Below are 18586 nucleotides of genomic sequence, written 5' to 3' on the forward strand. Positions count from 1 at the left end.
TTTATTTATTCCTTAATCGTGTTTGTCTATCTTGTGTGCGAATGGGGGTTGAAAAAAAATGTTTGAGGTTTGAAGCACATTAAACAACACGGTAAGCTGGTTAATATCCTCTCTCTGCTGAAGTTTTTGTGTCTCACATATGATTGCATTTCTTGATTAAGGTACAAAACTGGTGTGTGGAAGTTTAATCTTTCACAAAGCCTTGGATTGGCCATTCAAAATAGTTCTAGTTCGGAACCATCGGAATGATTATTTGGGAGTCTTTTTAATGTGACTGTGTTACATATCCAAAATTGACAAACTGGGTTGTAACACAGGAGAACTGCTGGTCATATCACTGTTAAGTAAGACAATGCCTCACTGATACTTATCATTTTTTTTCCTTGGAACAAAAACTGCTCATCAAAGTGAAGCCTCAAATTTACTCGCAATTTACTACTTTATTCTGACTTCATTTGCTACTGTACCTGGCTTTCCCTTGTTTCAGCAGAGATTGCTAATGCTCAGCCATGTTAGCAGCTTAATAACCAAAACAGAAATTGTTGGTCAACTTAGCAGGTCTGGCAGCATCTGTGGAGAAAAAGCAGAGTTAACATTACAAGCCCAGTGACTCTCCTTCAGGGTTGTAACATAATAAGCAGTCTTAACATTACCCTATTAATTATTAAATGGAATCATTGCTATATAAAAGAGGATTGTGAATGCTGTAAATCAGAGACAAAAATAGAAATTGCTGGAGAAGCTCAGCGAGTCTGACAGCGTTTGTGGAGAGCAGTCAAAATTAATATTTCGTGTTGAGTGACCCTTACCCAGAACTCCAGGAAAGGTCACTTGACCTGCAATGTTAACGCTGATTTCTCTGTACAGATGCTGCCAGACCTTTTCTGTATTTTGTGTATTTTAGTTCTTTGAGGAATAACTCTCTCCGTGACTCCCTTGTTCGGTCCACACTGCCCACCACACCCGGCACCTTCCCCTGCAACCGCAGGAAATGCTACACTTGCCCCCACACCTCCTCCCTCACCCCTATCCCAGGCCCCAAGATGACATTCCACATCAAGCAGAGGTTCACCTGCACATCTGCCAATGTGGTATACTGCATCCACTGTACCCGGTGTGGCTCCCTCTACATTGGGGAAACCAAGCGGAGGCTTGGAGACCGCTTTGCAGAACACCTCCGCTCAGTTCGCAACAAACAACTGCACCTCCCAGTCGCAAACCATTTCCACTCCCCCTCCCATTCTTTAGATGACATGTCCATCATGGGCCTCCTGCAGTGCCACAATGATGCCACCCGAAGGTTGCAGGAACAGCAACTCATATTCCGCCTGGGAACCCTGCAGCCTAATGGTATCAATGTGGACTTCACCAGTTTCAAAATCTCCCCTTCCCCAACTGCTTCCCTAAACCAGCCCAGTTTGTCCCCTCCCCCCCACTGCACCACACAACCAGCCCAGCTCTTCCCCCCCCCAACCCACTGCATCCCAAAACCAGTCCAACCTGTCTCTGCCTCCCTAACCGGTTCTTCCTCTCACCCATCCCTTCCTCCCACCCCAAGCCGCACCCCCATCTACCTACTAACCTCATCCCACCTCCTTGACCTGTCCGTCTTCCCTGGACTGACCTATCCCCTCCCTACCTCCCCACCTATACTCTCTCCACCTATCTTCTTTACTCTCCATCTTCGGTCCGCCTCCCCCTCTCTCCCTATTTATTCCAGTTCCCTCTCCCCATCCCCCTCTCTGATGAACGGTCTAGGCCCGAAACGCCAGCTTTTGTGCTCCTGAGATGCTGCTTGGCCTGCTGTGTTCATCCAGCCTCACATTTTATTATCTTGGAACCCACCATTTATGGTTTGTTTATTCACCTCTCCATCAAATTCAACAAGGCTGTCAATGCTTTGCCAACAAATAACCTTGCTAATATAGAGCAAGTGAATATCCTGTTAATCCTCACTTTTGCAGCCTGGTCGTCAGAGCAACACTTTTTTTTTCAAATCCGTAGTCCAAATGATTTTCTGTGGGTCAAAGAATTACTTTCAACTATTTTGCACAGTAACTATCACCCCTTTTTAATAGCTGATAGGACTCTCTATATTAAACATTCTGAATGGTTTGTGTGTGTTTCTGTTTAATATTCGCCAATAAGGACATCGAGATCCAGATGAATGGAAAGAAAAAGGTGATTTTCTAGCACAGATATGTTAATAAGAATAATTACAGCCTGCTTTGGAAATTAAAGAATTAGGCTTGCTGTGCATTAAAATGCTGCTTTCAAGATAATGTTTTAATAATGCAGGTAGCCCTGTAAAGCAGCATCATTAGACATCAGTTTATTGTCAAATTTCAGAATCAGAATTATTCATTTACTAAATATAGTTGACTCATCAAATGTTTCTTTGCAGTGGTGGCTTCATAAAAATAGCAAATAATTGACTTGCCTATGCTATTTATTTTGAGTTTCAAAAGTTGAGAGGGAAAAGCTGCAGAAAACCTTTCCCAGTCGAGTAGCATTTAAATGATTGCCCAATGTTAAATTGGATCACGTTTTACGGTGTAGCTGGCAAAATGTTTTGTTTCGGCAGCTTCTCAGTTTGTCCAACTTCCCATCTTCATATCTGAAAATAATTACAATCAGTTTTATATGTTAACTGTGAGTGAGCTCACAGTTTTAAGACAGTGTAATTTTAAGCAGAGTATTAAGTTACTTTTAACATTCATATTTAACATGTTAGTACAGTATGTAATTCCATGAGCATGTTGGTCACAATTCTCATGTTACTGCATGTCTGTTGGGCACTTAGTTTATAATCCTTTTCTTAATTCTCCTCCTAACTTTTTAATTGGAGAAGAAATGAATCAGAAAGTGCCCAGACTCTCTGATAAATGATTATTTGTCATTCATCAGCATTGTCATCAATTTTCTGAGAGATTTTGTTTTGGGCTGTAACTGCTGCCTTGTCTAATGTGCAAGTGTAAGCATATCTGCAGAAGAACTGGATATCGATCAGCAGTAATATCGCGACTATACTACTTTCCTTTTGCTTCCCTTGCTAGCATGTGAACACTCGGACTGTATTATATTGGTCCAAATGTTGCCCTGACTGAGCTTGATATGGACCAATAGCCAAATTTGAGGCTTACCTTACTTTTAATATCTCAGTGGCACTATCAAGTAACACATCTACCCACTAATGTACTGTAGAACATTGCCTTGCAGTTTCTTCTGCTCAATCATGTATGTTATAATAATTTTCACAACTAGCTACAAATGGATTGCTGAGAACTATTTAATATGTGGATTGTATATAAATGAAACCCCTTAATTCTCAAAACACTGAGAATGCATAACATTTTAAACTGAGCCACCCTGTAAATTACAAAAGTAACAGCCTTTATGAAAAGACATAATTTTCCTCCTTTCTTTTATGCTGCCTCTCACTGTCTTCTGTAAGTCATGTTTTTTTAAAATTTGATAATCCAAGATACTTTATGTACAGTGTTGAGGTGAGTATTTCTGTTAATGGAATAAAAATATTTTGTTTTGGTCAGGCTCCTTTAAATGATCCTAATGCTTGTGCGTCATTTATGGGACTGAAACCTTCAACAACAAAAATTCATCTGGTGCGAGCAATACTGGAGTCCATAGCCTTCAGGTGTGTGGTACAGATGTGGACCATATTTGTTTGAATACTATATCATGCAGTTAGTTGATGAAAATATTTACTGCCTCGGTGTTCAGACAGTTTGCCCTCTCATATTCTGCTTGGGAACCCTGCAGCCCAATGGTATCAATGTGGACTTCAAGCTTTAAAATCTACCTCCCCCACCCCCGCCGCATCCCAAAACCAGCCCAGCTTGTCCCCACCTCCCTAACCTGTTCTTCCTCTCACCTACCCCCCCCCCCCCCCACCCCACCCCAAGCCATGCCCCCTTGACCTGTCCGTCCTCCCTGGACTGACCTGTCCCCTCCCTGCCTCCCCACCTATACGCTCCTCTCCACCTATCTTCTTTTCTCTCCATCTTCGGTCCTCCTCCCCCTCTCTCCCTACTTATTCCAGTTCTCACTCCCCATCCCCCTCTCTGATGAAGGGTCTAGGCCCGAAACGTCAGCTTTTGTGCTCCTGAGATGCTGCTTGGCCTGCTGTGTTCATCCAGCTCCGCACTTTGCTATCTCGGATTCTCCAGCATCTGCAGTTCCCATTATCTCTGCCCTCTCTGTCTATTGTGTACGCTAACAGATCGTAGAGAAGATGTTAGACTTTCACACATTATGCAAAGGCTTGTACAAAGATGTTGAACTTGTACAATGAAAGTGAGCCAATACATTAAAGTTTTTTTTACATGTATAAATTCTAGGTTTTGTTTTTACACATTCCCGGTTGCAGACATGTCTCTGGTATCGTGGCTAGCTGATAAGTCATTTCTAAACCCAAGAACTGTAAGCTTGAACATCCCCTCTATAGTGGACAACTGTCAGTTCATGGCGGGTGTACTTGCTTGTATTTATGGTGAGCTACATTTTACGGAAGGACAAATAGTTGACCAGGCAACAAACAATCTGTAGATGGGTATGTCCAGCCCGTACACACTGAGCACCAGTGATGGTTTTGGTGGGTTCCTGTGGTTCCAGTGGTCTTTCTTCCTGAGGGGCAAATGCATGCTGTTCCACTTAGATCATTTGTCTCCAGTTACAGTTTAGGGTTTTGGTGATTTTTTTTTGGGGGGAGGTCCATGTTTCACAAAAAGACCTTATTCTCTAATGTCCACCTTCTTCCTCAACCGAGAATTCCCCAGCACCATAGTTGACAGGGCCCTCAGCCATTTCTCACACTTCATCCATCACCCTCTCCCTTCCCTCCCACAATAACGAAAGGGGTCCCCTTTTACTCCCCTACCGTCGCATCAGCATCCACATCTCGAGGATCATTAGCTACCATTTCTGCCACCTCTAGTGGGATGCCACGACCAGACACACACACACTCCCTCCCCTCCCTTGTCAGCCTTCCACCTGGACTGTTCTAAGACACTCTGGTTCACTGCTCCTTCATTCCCAACATTTCTCATTCCACCCCCCCCACCCAGCCCATTCCCCTGCAACTGCTGAAGGTGTAAACCTGCCTGTTTACTTTCTCCCTCCTCTGTATTCAAGGGCCCAAAGACTCCTTCCAGGTGGAGCAGCACTTCACCTGCACATCACTCAATCTAGTCTACTGCATTCACTGCTCACAACATGGTCCCCTCCACGTTGGTGGGGGAAAAGAGGTGTAGACTGGGAGACCACTTTTTTTCTGCCTGCCAGAAAAAAAGACTGGGCACCCAGATGCCTGCCACTTTGACACACCACCCTGTTCCCTGGCCAACATCGGTCTTAAGATTTGCTACAGCAAGCTTGGCGCAAACTGGAAGAACAGCACCTCATTTTCCATTTGGAAACGCTACAGCCTTCTGAACGCAACATCGTGTTGACAATTTTGGGGTTTGAGCATCTTCTCCCATGCCCTTACCTCAACCCCCACACCATGCCTTGTTATGACATGGTCTGCTATTACAAACTGTCCATTGTTAGCCACTGATAGACCTTATTAGCAGCTATTTGTTCTCCCAGGCTGATCATTATTCACTCCTTTACCTGTCTAATGGTTCTTCTCAATCTTTTTGAGCTCAATATCCACCTTTAGCATTTACTCCTCATCCCATACCACCAACTCCGCCCTCAACCCCCATCAAAAGCCTGCATAAATACCAACTTCTTTTCTAGCTACCCCTATCAGTTCTGAAGAAGGACATAAAACATTAACTCTGATTTCTCTCCATGGATGCTGTTGGACCTGTTGACAGTTTCTAGCCATGGTAGTAGGAACTACAGATGCTGGAGAATCTGAGATAACAAGGTGTAGAGCTGGATGAACACAGCAGGCCGAGCAGCATCAGAGGAGTAGGAAAGTTGACGTTTCGGGAAGCGTCTAGGCCCGAAATGTCAGCTTTCCTGCTCCTCTGCTGCTTGGCCTGCTGTGTTTGTCCAACTCTACACCTTGTTAGCTGAAAGTTTCTAACAATTTGTTTTTGATTTAGACCTTTATTCTCTGTAAGCTCTAAATTTTCTGTAAATACCTCCTTTAGGATTAGAAGCAGCCCGTACCTCTTGATCTCTAGCAGCAGAATCTGTATGAGCTCCATAAATTTGCAACAATTGTATTTGTATATTCAAGTTGCATGTAATTTTTTTTAGAACACTTTATATTTCAAAGATATATTTTTTTGTTTCCTATAGGAACAAACAACTTTATGAGACAATGCTGAAAGAAATCCATATTCCTATTACGTGCATCAGGTATCTGCCGCTTCACATAAATGAACGTTGCAATAGTTAAGTATGTGCATTAATTGAAATGCTGGATTTTATAATTAACCAGAGAAATCTTGGGTAGAGTTTGGTGGGAATAATAGCTAGTGTGGTCAAGTATCGTCAAAATTTTTTTGACAAAATATGAATTATGTTTATCTCATTTGTGCTGGTGAACTGTTTTTCTTGTTCTTGCTCATAGGGCAGATGGGGGTATATGCAGCAATCAGTTTGTCATGCAGCTTACCGCAGATCTGCTTGCTAGTCATATCGAGAAACCGAAACGTGTGGATATGTCCAGTCTCGGGGCAGCGTTTTTAGCTGGCCTTGCAAATGGTATGTCAAAGATATACAGCTTTTCAATAGTCACTTAGTTTAGAAAAAATATTTTCAATTATTTTTAAAAATGACTTTTTTATTTGTAAACTGGCTGTCTGATGAGTTCCTAATATGACCTTTAAATTTATTGTTTCTTCAGTGTCATCATAGCTTTTGCAAGTTAATGTTGCCAGTGTGGGAGGGTTTAAGCTATAGGGAGAGACTGAATCGGCTGGGGTTGTTTTCCCTCGAGCATCAGAGGTTGAGGGGTGACCTTAATAAAAGAAACCAGCTCGGCGAGCCAACCAACCTCAACACCCACAACCCGGAGCTACAAATTCACTCAAACCTTAGAGACCTTAATAGAGGTTTGTAAAATCATGAGGGGCATGGATAGGGTGAATAGCCAAGTTCTTTATTCCCAGGGGTGGGGGAGTCCAAAACTAGAGGGCACTGGTTTAAAATGAAAGAGCAGATTTTAAAGGGACATAAGGGGCAACCTTTTCACGCAGAGGGTCGTGCGTGTAGGTCAGTGTTTACGTATGTAAACAGTGCTGTTACATCAAAGGGTATCATTATCTCGTCCTCTTCTATTCTGTTGTCCTTGATGATGAGAAATTCTTGGGAGGAGAAGATTTATAAAATCATGAGGGGCATGAAGAGAGTGAGCAGACAAGACCTTTTCCCTCAGGGTAGTGGAGGGCACAGGATTAAGGTGAGAGGGGAAAGATTTTAAAACTGACCTAACGGACAACGCAGAGGGTGGTGCGTGTATGGAATGAGCTGCCAGAGGAAGTGGTTGAGGCTGGTACAGTTACAACATTGAAGAGGCATCTGGATGAGTATATGAATGGGGAAGGGTTTAGAGGGATATGGGCCAAATGCTGGCAAAAGGGGCTAGATTAATTTTTAGGATATCTGTTCAGAGTGGACGAGTTGGACTGTAGGAACCGTTTCCATGCTGAATAGATCCATAACTGTAAATATCAATCTATTATAAAGTGGGTAATTGGGCACTGTATTTCCAGTTGTCCATCAATGAGACTGAATGAATGTGAGTGAAAATAACTTGACCTGATTTTTATTTAAAATTCTTAAGATTTCTCTTGATCTTTATTCTTATATTTATCCCCTTGATAATGAGACAAAGATCATAAATAATTGAGAATCATGGGCACAGATTACGCTTCTGCCCGGCACAAAACTTTGAATATCCAATTATTAATAAAGTGTATTGATTTTTTTTCTGCATTTCTTTATAAAGTTAAACCATTTTTCTGCAACTTTTTGCAGGGTACTGGGGCAGCAGAGAAGATCTGAAGGCTGTAAGATCTGTGGAAAAGATCTACAAACCACAAGATGTGTTACATAACTATAAATCCACCATAGAAAACTGGGAGCTGGCTGTGAGCCGATCCATGCACTGGTACACTAAAACAAAGCAGGAGTGAATTTTTTTTTTCTTGAATAAAGGATGGCACTGACAAGTTTTCTTCTGTAAATGTTCCAAGGTACATGTTTGTATATGACTCCCATTGATAAAGACTCCTGATTTATCTGAAGGGAGAATGAGAATACTGTGAGCCTTGTTTTCAGTTTTGTAATAGAAATAGCTATTGGAAACACTTACTAGTATAAACCACTTGTGCCTGCAATAATTCATATTGAAACAAAATAATTCACTTTTCAAGATATTTTAAATGTTCAAATCCTTCCTGGTACCCTAGGAAGCCAGCTTGCATCTCAATAGGTGTGAAAATGAAAATCCACCAAAATGATAGGTTATATCAGGAATGCCTAGCATTGCTGATCCTTGAGCCTGTGACCAATTGATTGAAAGTCACGTGCACTCCCTCCTTCCCCAAACCCCTCTCCCCGTCCCCAACCCTCCTTATCCTCTGCGTTTAGGCTGCTTCAATCACTGAACCTTCTGGTACAGAAAAGTCTTTTCAAAATATCAATGATCAGTTCATGCCCAGACTACGAGTTGAAAATATGACATTGCTGAATTAGGAAAGAACCTAATTCTGATTTCCACTGAAATGAATGTAAAGGGGAGGAAAAAAAGTTGGTTTCTGTAACAGGTAGCCAGTCACAACTTTAAGGCACTTCACTGGTGTAAGGTGATTTGTGATATCCTAAGAGAGTGCTTATTAAAATGTAGGTCTTTTGTTCTTGGGCAGGAAGTCAAATTTCTACCTCTAAATATTTTAATCTGGAATAAATAATTGTGCTTTATTACTACTACCTGAAATATAAAATATCTACAAAATGGCACTTTTAAAATTACCAATGTGTGCCTTATTAGACTTTTTAAGTGTAGTTGCTTGCATAGAGACGCAGGTTTAGACATTGACTTCAAAATGTAAAGTAATTTAAATTAAACAGAACAAACAATTGTGAGCTCTTGAAAATGTTTCTTTGCGGAGTTTCGATGCAGTACTTCAGAAAATATTTAAGATACTTAATCTTTTAATTGCTCAAGTTGTATCTACGTTTCTAAAAATGTCATCTCATTTTAACTGGTTAACTCACCTTCAAAACAATTGAACTCCAGTTGCATATGATGCTGACACTTAAATGGTCCTAAGCAAATCCAGTACTGAATTTTATAGTCTAATCTTCATGGAGTTATGAAGCTTGTTTGAAGCATGTGCTTAACCATTTCCTCTTGTTTCCTTACACTAAACATTACCAGTACGTGGCCAGTATCTCGGGTGGATTTTGGTTCAGTTGTAGTCAGTACATTCCAGTTAAATCACTGCTCTGCCTCCATCAGGATCTTGTATGTAGCTCCAGTGATAGTAGTGTGTGGTATCACGGTAAATGCGCTGTCTCAGCAGATGATGGGGCTTGGACATATAAAATTATTTGACTTTGTACTTGATCATTGATTGCATTCATTCCATTGAGTGATGTTCTGTGTCAGTTGAGCCATTATTCTCAAATTTGAAGGTAAGAGGGCCCATTTTGGGTTGCTGTTGGCAGCTGTTGTTTCAAAAACACCAAAAGAGGTCTGCAAACCTTGGTGTTTTTTGGTAGAAAATCTCTATCTCCTCTTAGAGCTTCAGTGCATCAAATATTTTAAGCACAAAGGATCAAATTCATATGTTCCAATAAATAAAGTGACACACGTTTGTCTGAGTCAATGTGCAATGGCAAAGGTAAAAACTTGTAAATACAACAGGGGTGAATTCTCTCGCATTTTATTATTCACTTTTTCTGTTGTGAAACTGCCAATTAGTGCAAGAATGTGAAATGTCTCTCAAGTCATCAGGAAATGATGCCAACAGCCTCTCGTTTCCATTCGTGACACTGCTCTATAGTAAGTAAGACCCAAAATAAAAACAGAAAAGTTACCTCTCCAGCGTTTAAACATTGTGATTACAGTTGGAGTAACAGGTAGTATTATTTCCAACTTGAGATTTCTGTCTGTTTTTAAAAAGTAAACCCTAGTATTTTATCAGAGTTTCCACTAAAATTGATTATGTCCAGTTAAATTGCACATCTGATTCACAAATGGATTTTTTAGTTTTAGAAATGACATCTAAACTGTGATCAGATGTACTCAATGTGCTGTTTTGAAATTGTGAATTAAAAATGGTCAATCAACTATATTATTTGTAAACTACTTTCAAAAGCTTCTGCAATCTAACCTGGGTACTTGCTGTTTAAAAAATGCTATTGACAAGTTATTGTTTAATAAATAATGCTATCTGTCCTGTCATTTTAGTTAGTTATGCATTAATGTGTAAATAAAACATTGGATATTTTCATGAATTAAAGACTTATTAATTCTTTTGAGTATCTTGCATCCTTCGATCCTTAAAATGTTGAAGTTTGGAATTATCAGTGTTTTAGGGTTTTCTGTAAGCTGGTGAAAGATTAGGATTGACTAATTGAGCTGTTTATTCAGTCAAACAAAAAGGAACAAGGGTAGGCCACTCAACCCTTCGGGGCTGGCCCTGTCATTCAATGAGATCGTGGTTGATCTGATTTTTATATTCAACCCTACATTCCTGCATATCCTGAATCTTTCACCCACTGGATAAACAAGAATTGATCTACCCATGTCTTTTAAAAATATTTAAAAATTACGCAGCCACTGCCTTTTGAGGAAGGGAATTTCAAATTCGTGAGATTTGTTTTTAGGCCAGCATGTATTTTCCCATCCTTAATTACTCTGGCAGAGTTGGTAAGGAGCTGCCTCTTGAATTGCTGCAGTTTTTGTGTGGGTAACACCCACAGTGCCATGACAAAGGGAATTTCAGGACCTCATCAGTGAAGAAATAGGATGGTGAGAGACTTGGTTATCCCATGCAGTTGATACCCTACCCTTGATGGTACAGAATGCCAGTTTGGAAAGTGCTGTTGAAGAAGCCTTGGTATATTTGTAAATTAGCATATGAGTAAACTAGATAGCTTTGTCCCCGTGGAACTAGTCGTAGCAACTGACAGTGTGTCACAATGTGAAAGATCGAAGCAACTCTGAAATTTGTAGTTAGAGTTAAGACTGATAATACTTGCAGATTATTTTAATTGTGAATTTTATTTTTGGGTGTATATACAATCAAGGGAAATGTTTTGTAATAAGTGATTTTAATGTATAGGATATTCTCTTTTATTCAAACAAGGTGTCACATTCATTCTTAAGGGCTAAGTTACCTGTCACATTGTCCCTTTTGAAAATATTGCATGCTGTCCAATTGTTTTCCATTCTGTTGGTGAGCTTAATACTTGCTGAGGTTACCATGAATGATTCTACTCCCCCCTCTTCCCCTGACCTATGGTGACCCTCAGGTTAAAACATCACTAGTTGTCTGTCTTTAATGAGACAGCAGCCTAATAAGAACACGGCAACTATAGCTTTTTAACCATTCTCTTTATATTTGGGGATTTGAGTGGCTACACCATAGGTTCTCTCTTTTTTTTCCTGCCACTTCTGGATATCTGTTTTGCTTTGAACAGCAGCAAAATGGTTGCAGTGCTATTTGTGATAAGTGTGGGGCTGGATGAATACAGCAGGCCAAGCAGTATCAGAGGAGCACAAAAGCTGACGTTTCGGGCCTAGACCCTTCATCTTGAAGGTTCATCTGAAGAAGGGTCTAGGCCTGAAACGTCAGCTTTTGTGCTCCTCTGCTCCTTGGCCTGCTGTGTTCACCCAGCTCCACACTTTGTTATCTTGAACTGCAGATGCTGGAGAATCCATTATCGCAGTGATAGTTGTGTTTGTTTAGTAGTGTTAATTGACTTTACAGTACTGCAGCTTAGTTTTGCCAAGTTTTTTCACTATGCTTCACTGACCGGAATTGAGTAGAAGCTCCACTGATTTTATTTCCCTTGTATAGAATCTTTCGCGGGGTGTGGGTGTCACTGGTAAATTCACCAGTTGCTCATCCCACTTGCCAGGGATATCACTTTTTCTTGAGCTGTTTGAGTCCATCTCATGTAGGTAGACCTACAGTGTCGTTTTTTATAAGGGATTATTGAACTTGCTTTCGTTGACTTTTCAGGTAACACATTTTAGATCATTGTAAATACAGCAATTATTGGGTTATGGATAAGACCAGGTTGAGTTTCCTGTGTCCATTTGAGAGAGTAGTTTGGACACGAACCATTGATCCTTTTTTAAAAACTACATTTTTAAATACCCTTCCTCAACTCCTTTCTCCTGCCTGCCTTCAATTGTTCCTTCTCAGGTGGTCTGACCTCCAATTCCTACCATAGTCCTTTGTACTCCTTGACACCTTTCCTGTTGCTGACCTCGCATGCTTGCTTTCCTCTGTGGAGCCCATAAAGTCACTTGCCACCTGTTTCTTGTGAACAATAAACCTAATGCCCCATCCTACCCTCTTATCAATATTGCCACCCAGTACACTTGCTGGGGAGAAATCTTGATAATCTCATGTTTCCCAAATTACTCTTTCCATACAACTGACTCTGATCATCATCCTTCTCTGTGTTTTCCCCCAGAATAGCTGATCCTTTGTGAACAAGGCCCTTACCATCCATGAGATTGTTGTAGATGATTGCATCGATCTTGTAGCCTTGGAGGGAACGTTAAAAGCCTGACAACATCATAAACGGAGCCTCTGTGTGTGAGCTAAATTTTCCACCACTAACTCTGCACAAACGGTTGTTACTAAATCACATGTTGGTCTGTGCTTCCACTCCTTGTGCACCCTCTGCCCATTAACCATCATCATCTTCAATCCATCTCCTCCAGGTTCACTCAAAATACACAGATCAATTTTTTTTTAAAAAAGCAATAGCTTTGGGCTGTTGGTGCCATGTAAATGCTGGGCAGTGACTGTCTCTAATGAGAGACAATGTAACCACCACCCCTTAACAATCAATGGTATTTTACTAGCACAATGGTTGCGATCAGATAGAAACTGAACTAGAGTCACTATATAAACACAGTGGCTACGAGAGCAGATCAGAGGCTAGGAATCCTGCACTGAGGAACTTACCTGATTTTCCCCAAAGCACTTCCTACTATCTACAAAGCACAAGTCAGGAGTGTGAGGTGATGCGTCTTAGAAGATCTAATTTAAAACATAAAAACACAGTAAATTGGAGAACACTTAGAAGCATTTCCATACAAAGGAGTCTAGGTTTCCAAGTTACAGTTCCCCAAAAGTGGCAATAAAGTAGATAATGTGGCCAAGAAGGCATGTCGCATGCTTGCCTTCATTGGGTGGGCCTAAACTATAAACTAAAAATTGGCAAGTCGTACTGCAGCTTTATAGAACCATATTTGGGCTACATTTAGAATATTGTGTACAGTTCTGGTTGCCACACTACCAGAAGGATATAAAGGCCTTGGAGAGGCTATCAGCTACGAGGAGAGATTAGACAAGCTTGGTTTGTTTTCAAAAGCGAAAGAATTGCAGATGATATATCATCAGGAACAAAAACAGCAGTTGCTGGAAAAGCTGAGTGGGTCTGGCAGCATCTGTTTTTTTTTTAAAAAAAGTCATTTAACGTTTTGGGTCCGATGACCTGCAACTCAGGAAGGATCACCAGACCCAAAACATTAGATCTGACTTTTTCTTCACAGATGCTACCAGACCTGCTGAGCTTTTCCAGCAACTTCTGTTTTTGTTCCTGGTTTGTATTCACTTGAACATCAGATGTTGATAGAGATAGAAAACTGAGAGGCACTGATGGAATGGATAGTCTTATTTCCTAGTGTAAAAATGTCAACTTCTTACCTTTTAAGGTAAAAAGGTGTAAGGTTTTTTTTCCTGGGAGAGGCTGTAAGTACCTGGATTGTGCTGCCAGAGGAGGTGCTGGAGGCAGGTACAGTAGCAATAGTGAAGAAGGACCTTGACAGATACATGAATAGATAGGGGATAGAGGAATGCAGACTGTGTAGAAACAAAATGATTTTAGTTTAGAGATGCAATATGTGTCTTGGTGGGCTGAAGGGTCTGCTGCTGTGCTGTAATATTCTTCGTTCAAAGAGTAGTCACGTTGAGGAATGTGCTTCCGCAAGTGTGGTAACAGTAAATTGGACAGATGCATTTGTGAATCTAGAGCCACAGCAGAGGGAGGTAGAAATACAATATGTTGATTTGGATTAAATGAAGAGTAAATGGAAGTTTACTTAAAAATCAGCAAGGACACATTGGGCTGAGTAGGCTGATTCTGCATTGCAAAGTGTTTATAATAGTAGCAATAGAAAATGCGTTGAGATAACGAGGTGTGGAGCTGGATGAACACAGCAGGCCAGGCAGCATCAGAGGAACAGGAAAGCTGATGTTTTGGGTCTGGACCCTTTTCTGAAGAAGGGTCTAGGCCTGAAACGTCACCCTTCCTGCTCTTCTTCTGATGCTGCCTGGCCTGCTGTGTTCATCCAGCTCTACACCTTGTTATCTCAGATTCTCCAGCATCAGCAGTTCCTCCTATGTCAGAAAATAGCACAAGATATGTTTCCAACTTTGGAAAACTATAACCTTGTTTCCAAGGAATTAAATTGGATAGGAGTAGGAGAGAATGAGGAAAGACCGCAGAATGGGAGCTGAAGGAATTAGTAACCTTGGACTCCAAAGATGAAAGGTCTGAGATGCTGAAGACAAAGCTTAATGTTGATTGTAAGAATACAAAGACCAATACAGCACAGGACGAGGCCCTTCGGCCCTCCAAACCTTTGTCCGTCCTTATTAAAACCATCTTCACTTACAGGATCTATATCCCTCTATTCCTTCCCTCTTCATGTCTTTGTCCAGGTGCTTCCTAATTGCTGCCACTGTCTCTGCTTCCATTACCTCCCCTGGCAGTGGGTCCCAGGTACTCACCATCCTCTGTGCGAAAAATAAGCCTCGCACATCTCCCGTAAACATCCCTGCCTCACACCTTGAACCTGTATCCCCTAGTAATTGACTTCTCCACCCTGGGGAAAAAGCCTCACACTTTCCACCCATATCCGTGCCATTCACAACCTTATAAACTTCTATCAGATCACCCTGTCGACCTCCTGCGTTCCAGTGAAAACAAACCCAGTCTATGAGAAGATAAAGTCGCTTTGGTTCCAAGAGGACCATACGGCTGCTCTCTCGTGACGGACAGACAGAGACAGCTAGTGGTGGTTTAACCAGAGGGTCACCCTACCAGAGGCAAGGGGGTGGATGTTGAGAAGGACAGTCATTTATGAGAAGGAAAGGGAGCATAAGATAGCTAATGGGAACTGCAGATGATGGAGAATCCAAGATAACAAAGTGTGAAGCTGGATGAACACAGCAGGCCCAACAGCATCTCAGGAGCACAAAAGCTGGCATTTCGGGCCTAGACCCTTCATCAGAAAAAGGGGGATGGGGAGAGGGTTCTGAAATAAATAGGAAGAGGGGGGGAGGTGGACCAAAGATGGATAGAGGAGAAGATAGGTGGAGAGGAGAGGAGAGAGATCAGTCCGGGGAGGACGGACAGGTCAAAGAGGCGGGATGAGGTTGGTAGGTGGGAAATGGAGAATGGAGGTGTGGCTTGAGGTGGGAGGAGAGGATAGGTGAGAGGAAGCACAGGTTAGGGAGGCAGGGACGAGCTGGGCTGGTTTTGTGATGCAGCGGGGGGAGGGGACGAATTGGGCTGGTTTTGGGATGCAGTGGGGAGGGGGAGATTTTGAAGCTTGTGAAGTCCACATTGATACCATTGGGCTGCAGGGTTCCAAAGCACTTCACCAACCCCTTCCACCCCGACCTCAAGTTCACCTGGGCCATCTCCAACACATCCCTCACCTTCCTGGACCTCTCAGTCTCCATCTCAGGTAACCAGCTAGAAACTAATGTTCACTTCAATCCCACTGACTCCCACAGCTACCTAGAATACACCTCCTCCCACCCACCCACCCTCCTGCAAAAATTCCATCCCCTATTCCCAATTCCTCCGCCTCCGCCGCATCTGCTCCCAGGATGAGGCATTCCACTCCCAAACATCCCAGATGTCCGCGTTCTTCAAGGACCGTAACTTCCCACCGGCAGTGGTCGAGAACGCCCTTCATCGTGTCTCCTGCATTTCCCGCAACACATCCCTCACACCACGCCCCCGCCACAACTGGCCCCAAAGGATCCCCCTCGTTCTCACATACCACCCCACCAACCTCCGGATACAACGTATCATCGTCCAACACTTCCACCGTTTACAATCCGACCCCACCACCCAAGACATTTTTCCATCCCCACCCTTGTCTGCCTTCCGGAGAGACCACTCTCTCCGTGACTCCCTTGTTCGCTCCACACTCCCCTCCAACCCCACCACACACGGCACCTTCCCCTGCAACCGCAGGAAGTGCTACACTTCCCCCACACCTCCTCCCTCACCCCCATCCCAGGCCCCAAGATGACTTTCCATATTAAGCAGATGTTCACCTGCACATCTGTCAATGTAGTATATTGTATCCACTGTACCCGGTGTGGCTTTCTCTACATTGGGGAAACCAAGCGGAGGCTTGGGGATTGATTTGCAGAACACCTCCGCTCAGTTCGCAATAAACAACTGCACCTCCCAGTCGCGAACCATTTTACCTCCCCCTCCCATTCCTTAGACGACATGTCCATCCTGGGCCTCCTGCAGTACCACAATGATGCCACCCGAAGGTTGCAGTAACAGCAACTCATATTCCGCTTGGGAACCCTGCAGCCCAATGGTATCAATGTGGGTTTCACAAGCTTCAAAATCTCCCCTCCCCCCACTGCATCCCAAAACCGTCCCCGCCTCCTTAACCCGTTCTTCCTCTCACCCATCCCTTCCTCCCACCCCAAGCTGCACCTCCATTTCCTACCTACTAACCTCATCCCACCTCCTTGACCTGTCCGTCTTCCCTGGACTGACCTATCCCCTCCCTACCTCCCCACCTATAATCTCCTCTTCACCTATCTTCTTTTCTCTCCATCTTCGGTCCGCCTCCCCCTCTCTCCCTATTTATTCCGGAACCCTCACCCCATCCCCCTCTCTGATGAAGGGTCTATGCCCGAAACGTCAGCTTTTGTGCTCCTGAGATGCTGCTGGGCCTGCTGTGTTCATCCAGCTCCACACTTTGTTATCTCTTATAAGATAGCTATTTACCTGTTTTCACTGAAGCCAAAGCAGAAAACAAACAGAGGGCCGGGCCAAATGGTCTATGTTCTGGGTTATAGTTTAAGGCAGTTACCAGGGGCACGTTTCAATTCTGTTGTTCAATGTGCTTCTTTTTTCCCCATTAATTGCTCAAACAATTCTATGCCAGGATTTTGTTGCTGTACCAATGCTCATAATTAGTTATCATTAGTTTTCTGAAAAATATTCTTCCCTTTTGGCCAACAGTGCTCCATCATTTTCTGTCCTAAGTGTCGTCCTCTCTCTTTTCTCTGTCCTACTTGTCGTGACACATTATAAATTCAAATTCCATGGCAGACTGTGGAATTTGAATTCAATAAATATCTGGAATTAATAATCTAATGATGACCGTGAATCCGTTGTCAGTTGTTGGAAATACCCATCTGATTCACTAATGTCCTTCAGTGAAGGAAACTGCCATCCTTACCTGGTCTGACCTACATGTGACTCCAGACGCACAGCAATGTGGTTGACTCTGAACTGCCCTCTGGGCAATTAGGGATGGGCAATAAATGCTGCCTGGCCAGTGATGCCCTCATCTCGTGAATGAGTAAAGGAAAAAAAACTCAGTCGTAATCATTACAAATACCTTAGTTATATCACAGCTATGTCCGTGCCATTGTCCAAGTGTTACTGGGCACAACTTGTACATCATCAGGTCCATTTCTGGATGATCTCCCTGAGCAGTTCCAAATCCCTGTGACTTTTCTTAGAATCCTGTGACTGTTGCCACTTAGCTGGTGGATCTTCAATAGCAGAATCCTGCAGATGTTGGAGATTGGAAATTAAAACAAAATAATGGAGCGTTTCCAAGATAACGAAGTGTGGAGCTGGATGAACACAGCAGGCCAAGCAGCATCTTAGGATCTCGGATTCTCCGGCATCTGCAGTTCCCATTATCAATGGAGAATTTCCAAATTGCTTTGAGAAGTGAGAGTTAACGCTTTTAGTCCAAGGGCACGCTTTCTGATTTTATGCCTGTGGTTCTTGAAGCTGATTCTGTGCCACCCTGACCCCAAAAATTCCTGGCTCAGCTTTAATCTCCACCTCATCTTTACTGCTTGGAGGTGTACAATGTCCCCATACGGGTGGCAGATGCCCCTGCCCCAAGGCTAAGCCCCTCCGAGGGTGGGAGCAGTGTGGAATCTGTCTTGTGGGTAGGGTTACCCCTGTGGTGGTGGGGGGGGGGGGTTCAGGCTGTTCTTGTGTTCACTTGGCCCTTCCCCATCCGACAGCAGTGACCCTGACCCAAACCCGTCCCTCCTGTTGTCCACCCCCTTCTCCGCCACGACCCTGAGCCCTACGCCCATCTCCGGCCACCCTCTCCTA

The 18586-nt window shown here is 43.0% G+C and overlaps 1 protein-coding gene and 1 long non-coding RNA gene across 2 annotated transcripts in view; one reads left to right on the top strand and one right to left on the bottom strand.

Moving 5' to 3' along the window:
- The window catches only part of gk5 (glycerol kinase 5), a 79274-nt gene extending 68840 nt beyond the window's left edge, over window positions 1-10434 (top strand). The window contains exons 13-16 of the mRNA XM_059651227.1: window positions 3552-3655; window positions 6275-6334; window positions 6549-6682; window positions 7958-10434. Of these exons, the coding sequence (XP_059507210.1) occupies window positions 3552-3655; window positions 6275-6334; window positions 6549-6682; window positions 7958-8115 (456 nt within the window). The 3' untranslated portion in view covers window positions 8116-10434. The remainder of the gene's footprint in view (window positions 1-3551; window positions 3656-6274; window positions 6335-6548; window positions 6683-7957) is intronic.
- LOC132210543 (uncharacterized) lies at window positions 2447-18382 on the bottom strand. The gene is made up of 3 exons (XR_009446686.1): window positions 17847-18382; window positions 13138-13212; window positions 2447-2617 (listed from the first exon to the last, which is right to left on the bottom strand). It is a non-coding gene; the product is annotated as an uncharacterized LOC132210543 (long non-coding RNA).
- Between the last annotated feature and the right edge of the window lie 204 nt (window positions 18383-18586).

The sequence above is a fragment of the Stegostoma tigrinum genome, chromosome 14 (assembly GCF_030684315.1).
Source record: "Stegostoma tigrinum isolate sSteTig4 chromosome 14, sSteTig4.hap1, whole genome shotgun sequence".
In the NCBI taxonomy this organism is placed as follows: Eukaryota; Metazoa; Chordata; class Chondrichthyes; order Orectolobiformes; family Stegostomatidae; genus Stegostoma; species Stegostoma tigrinum.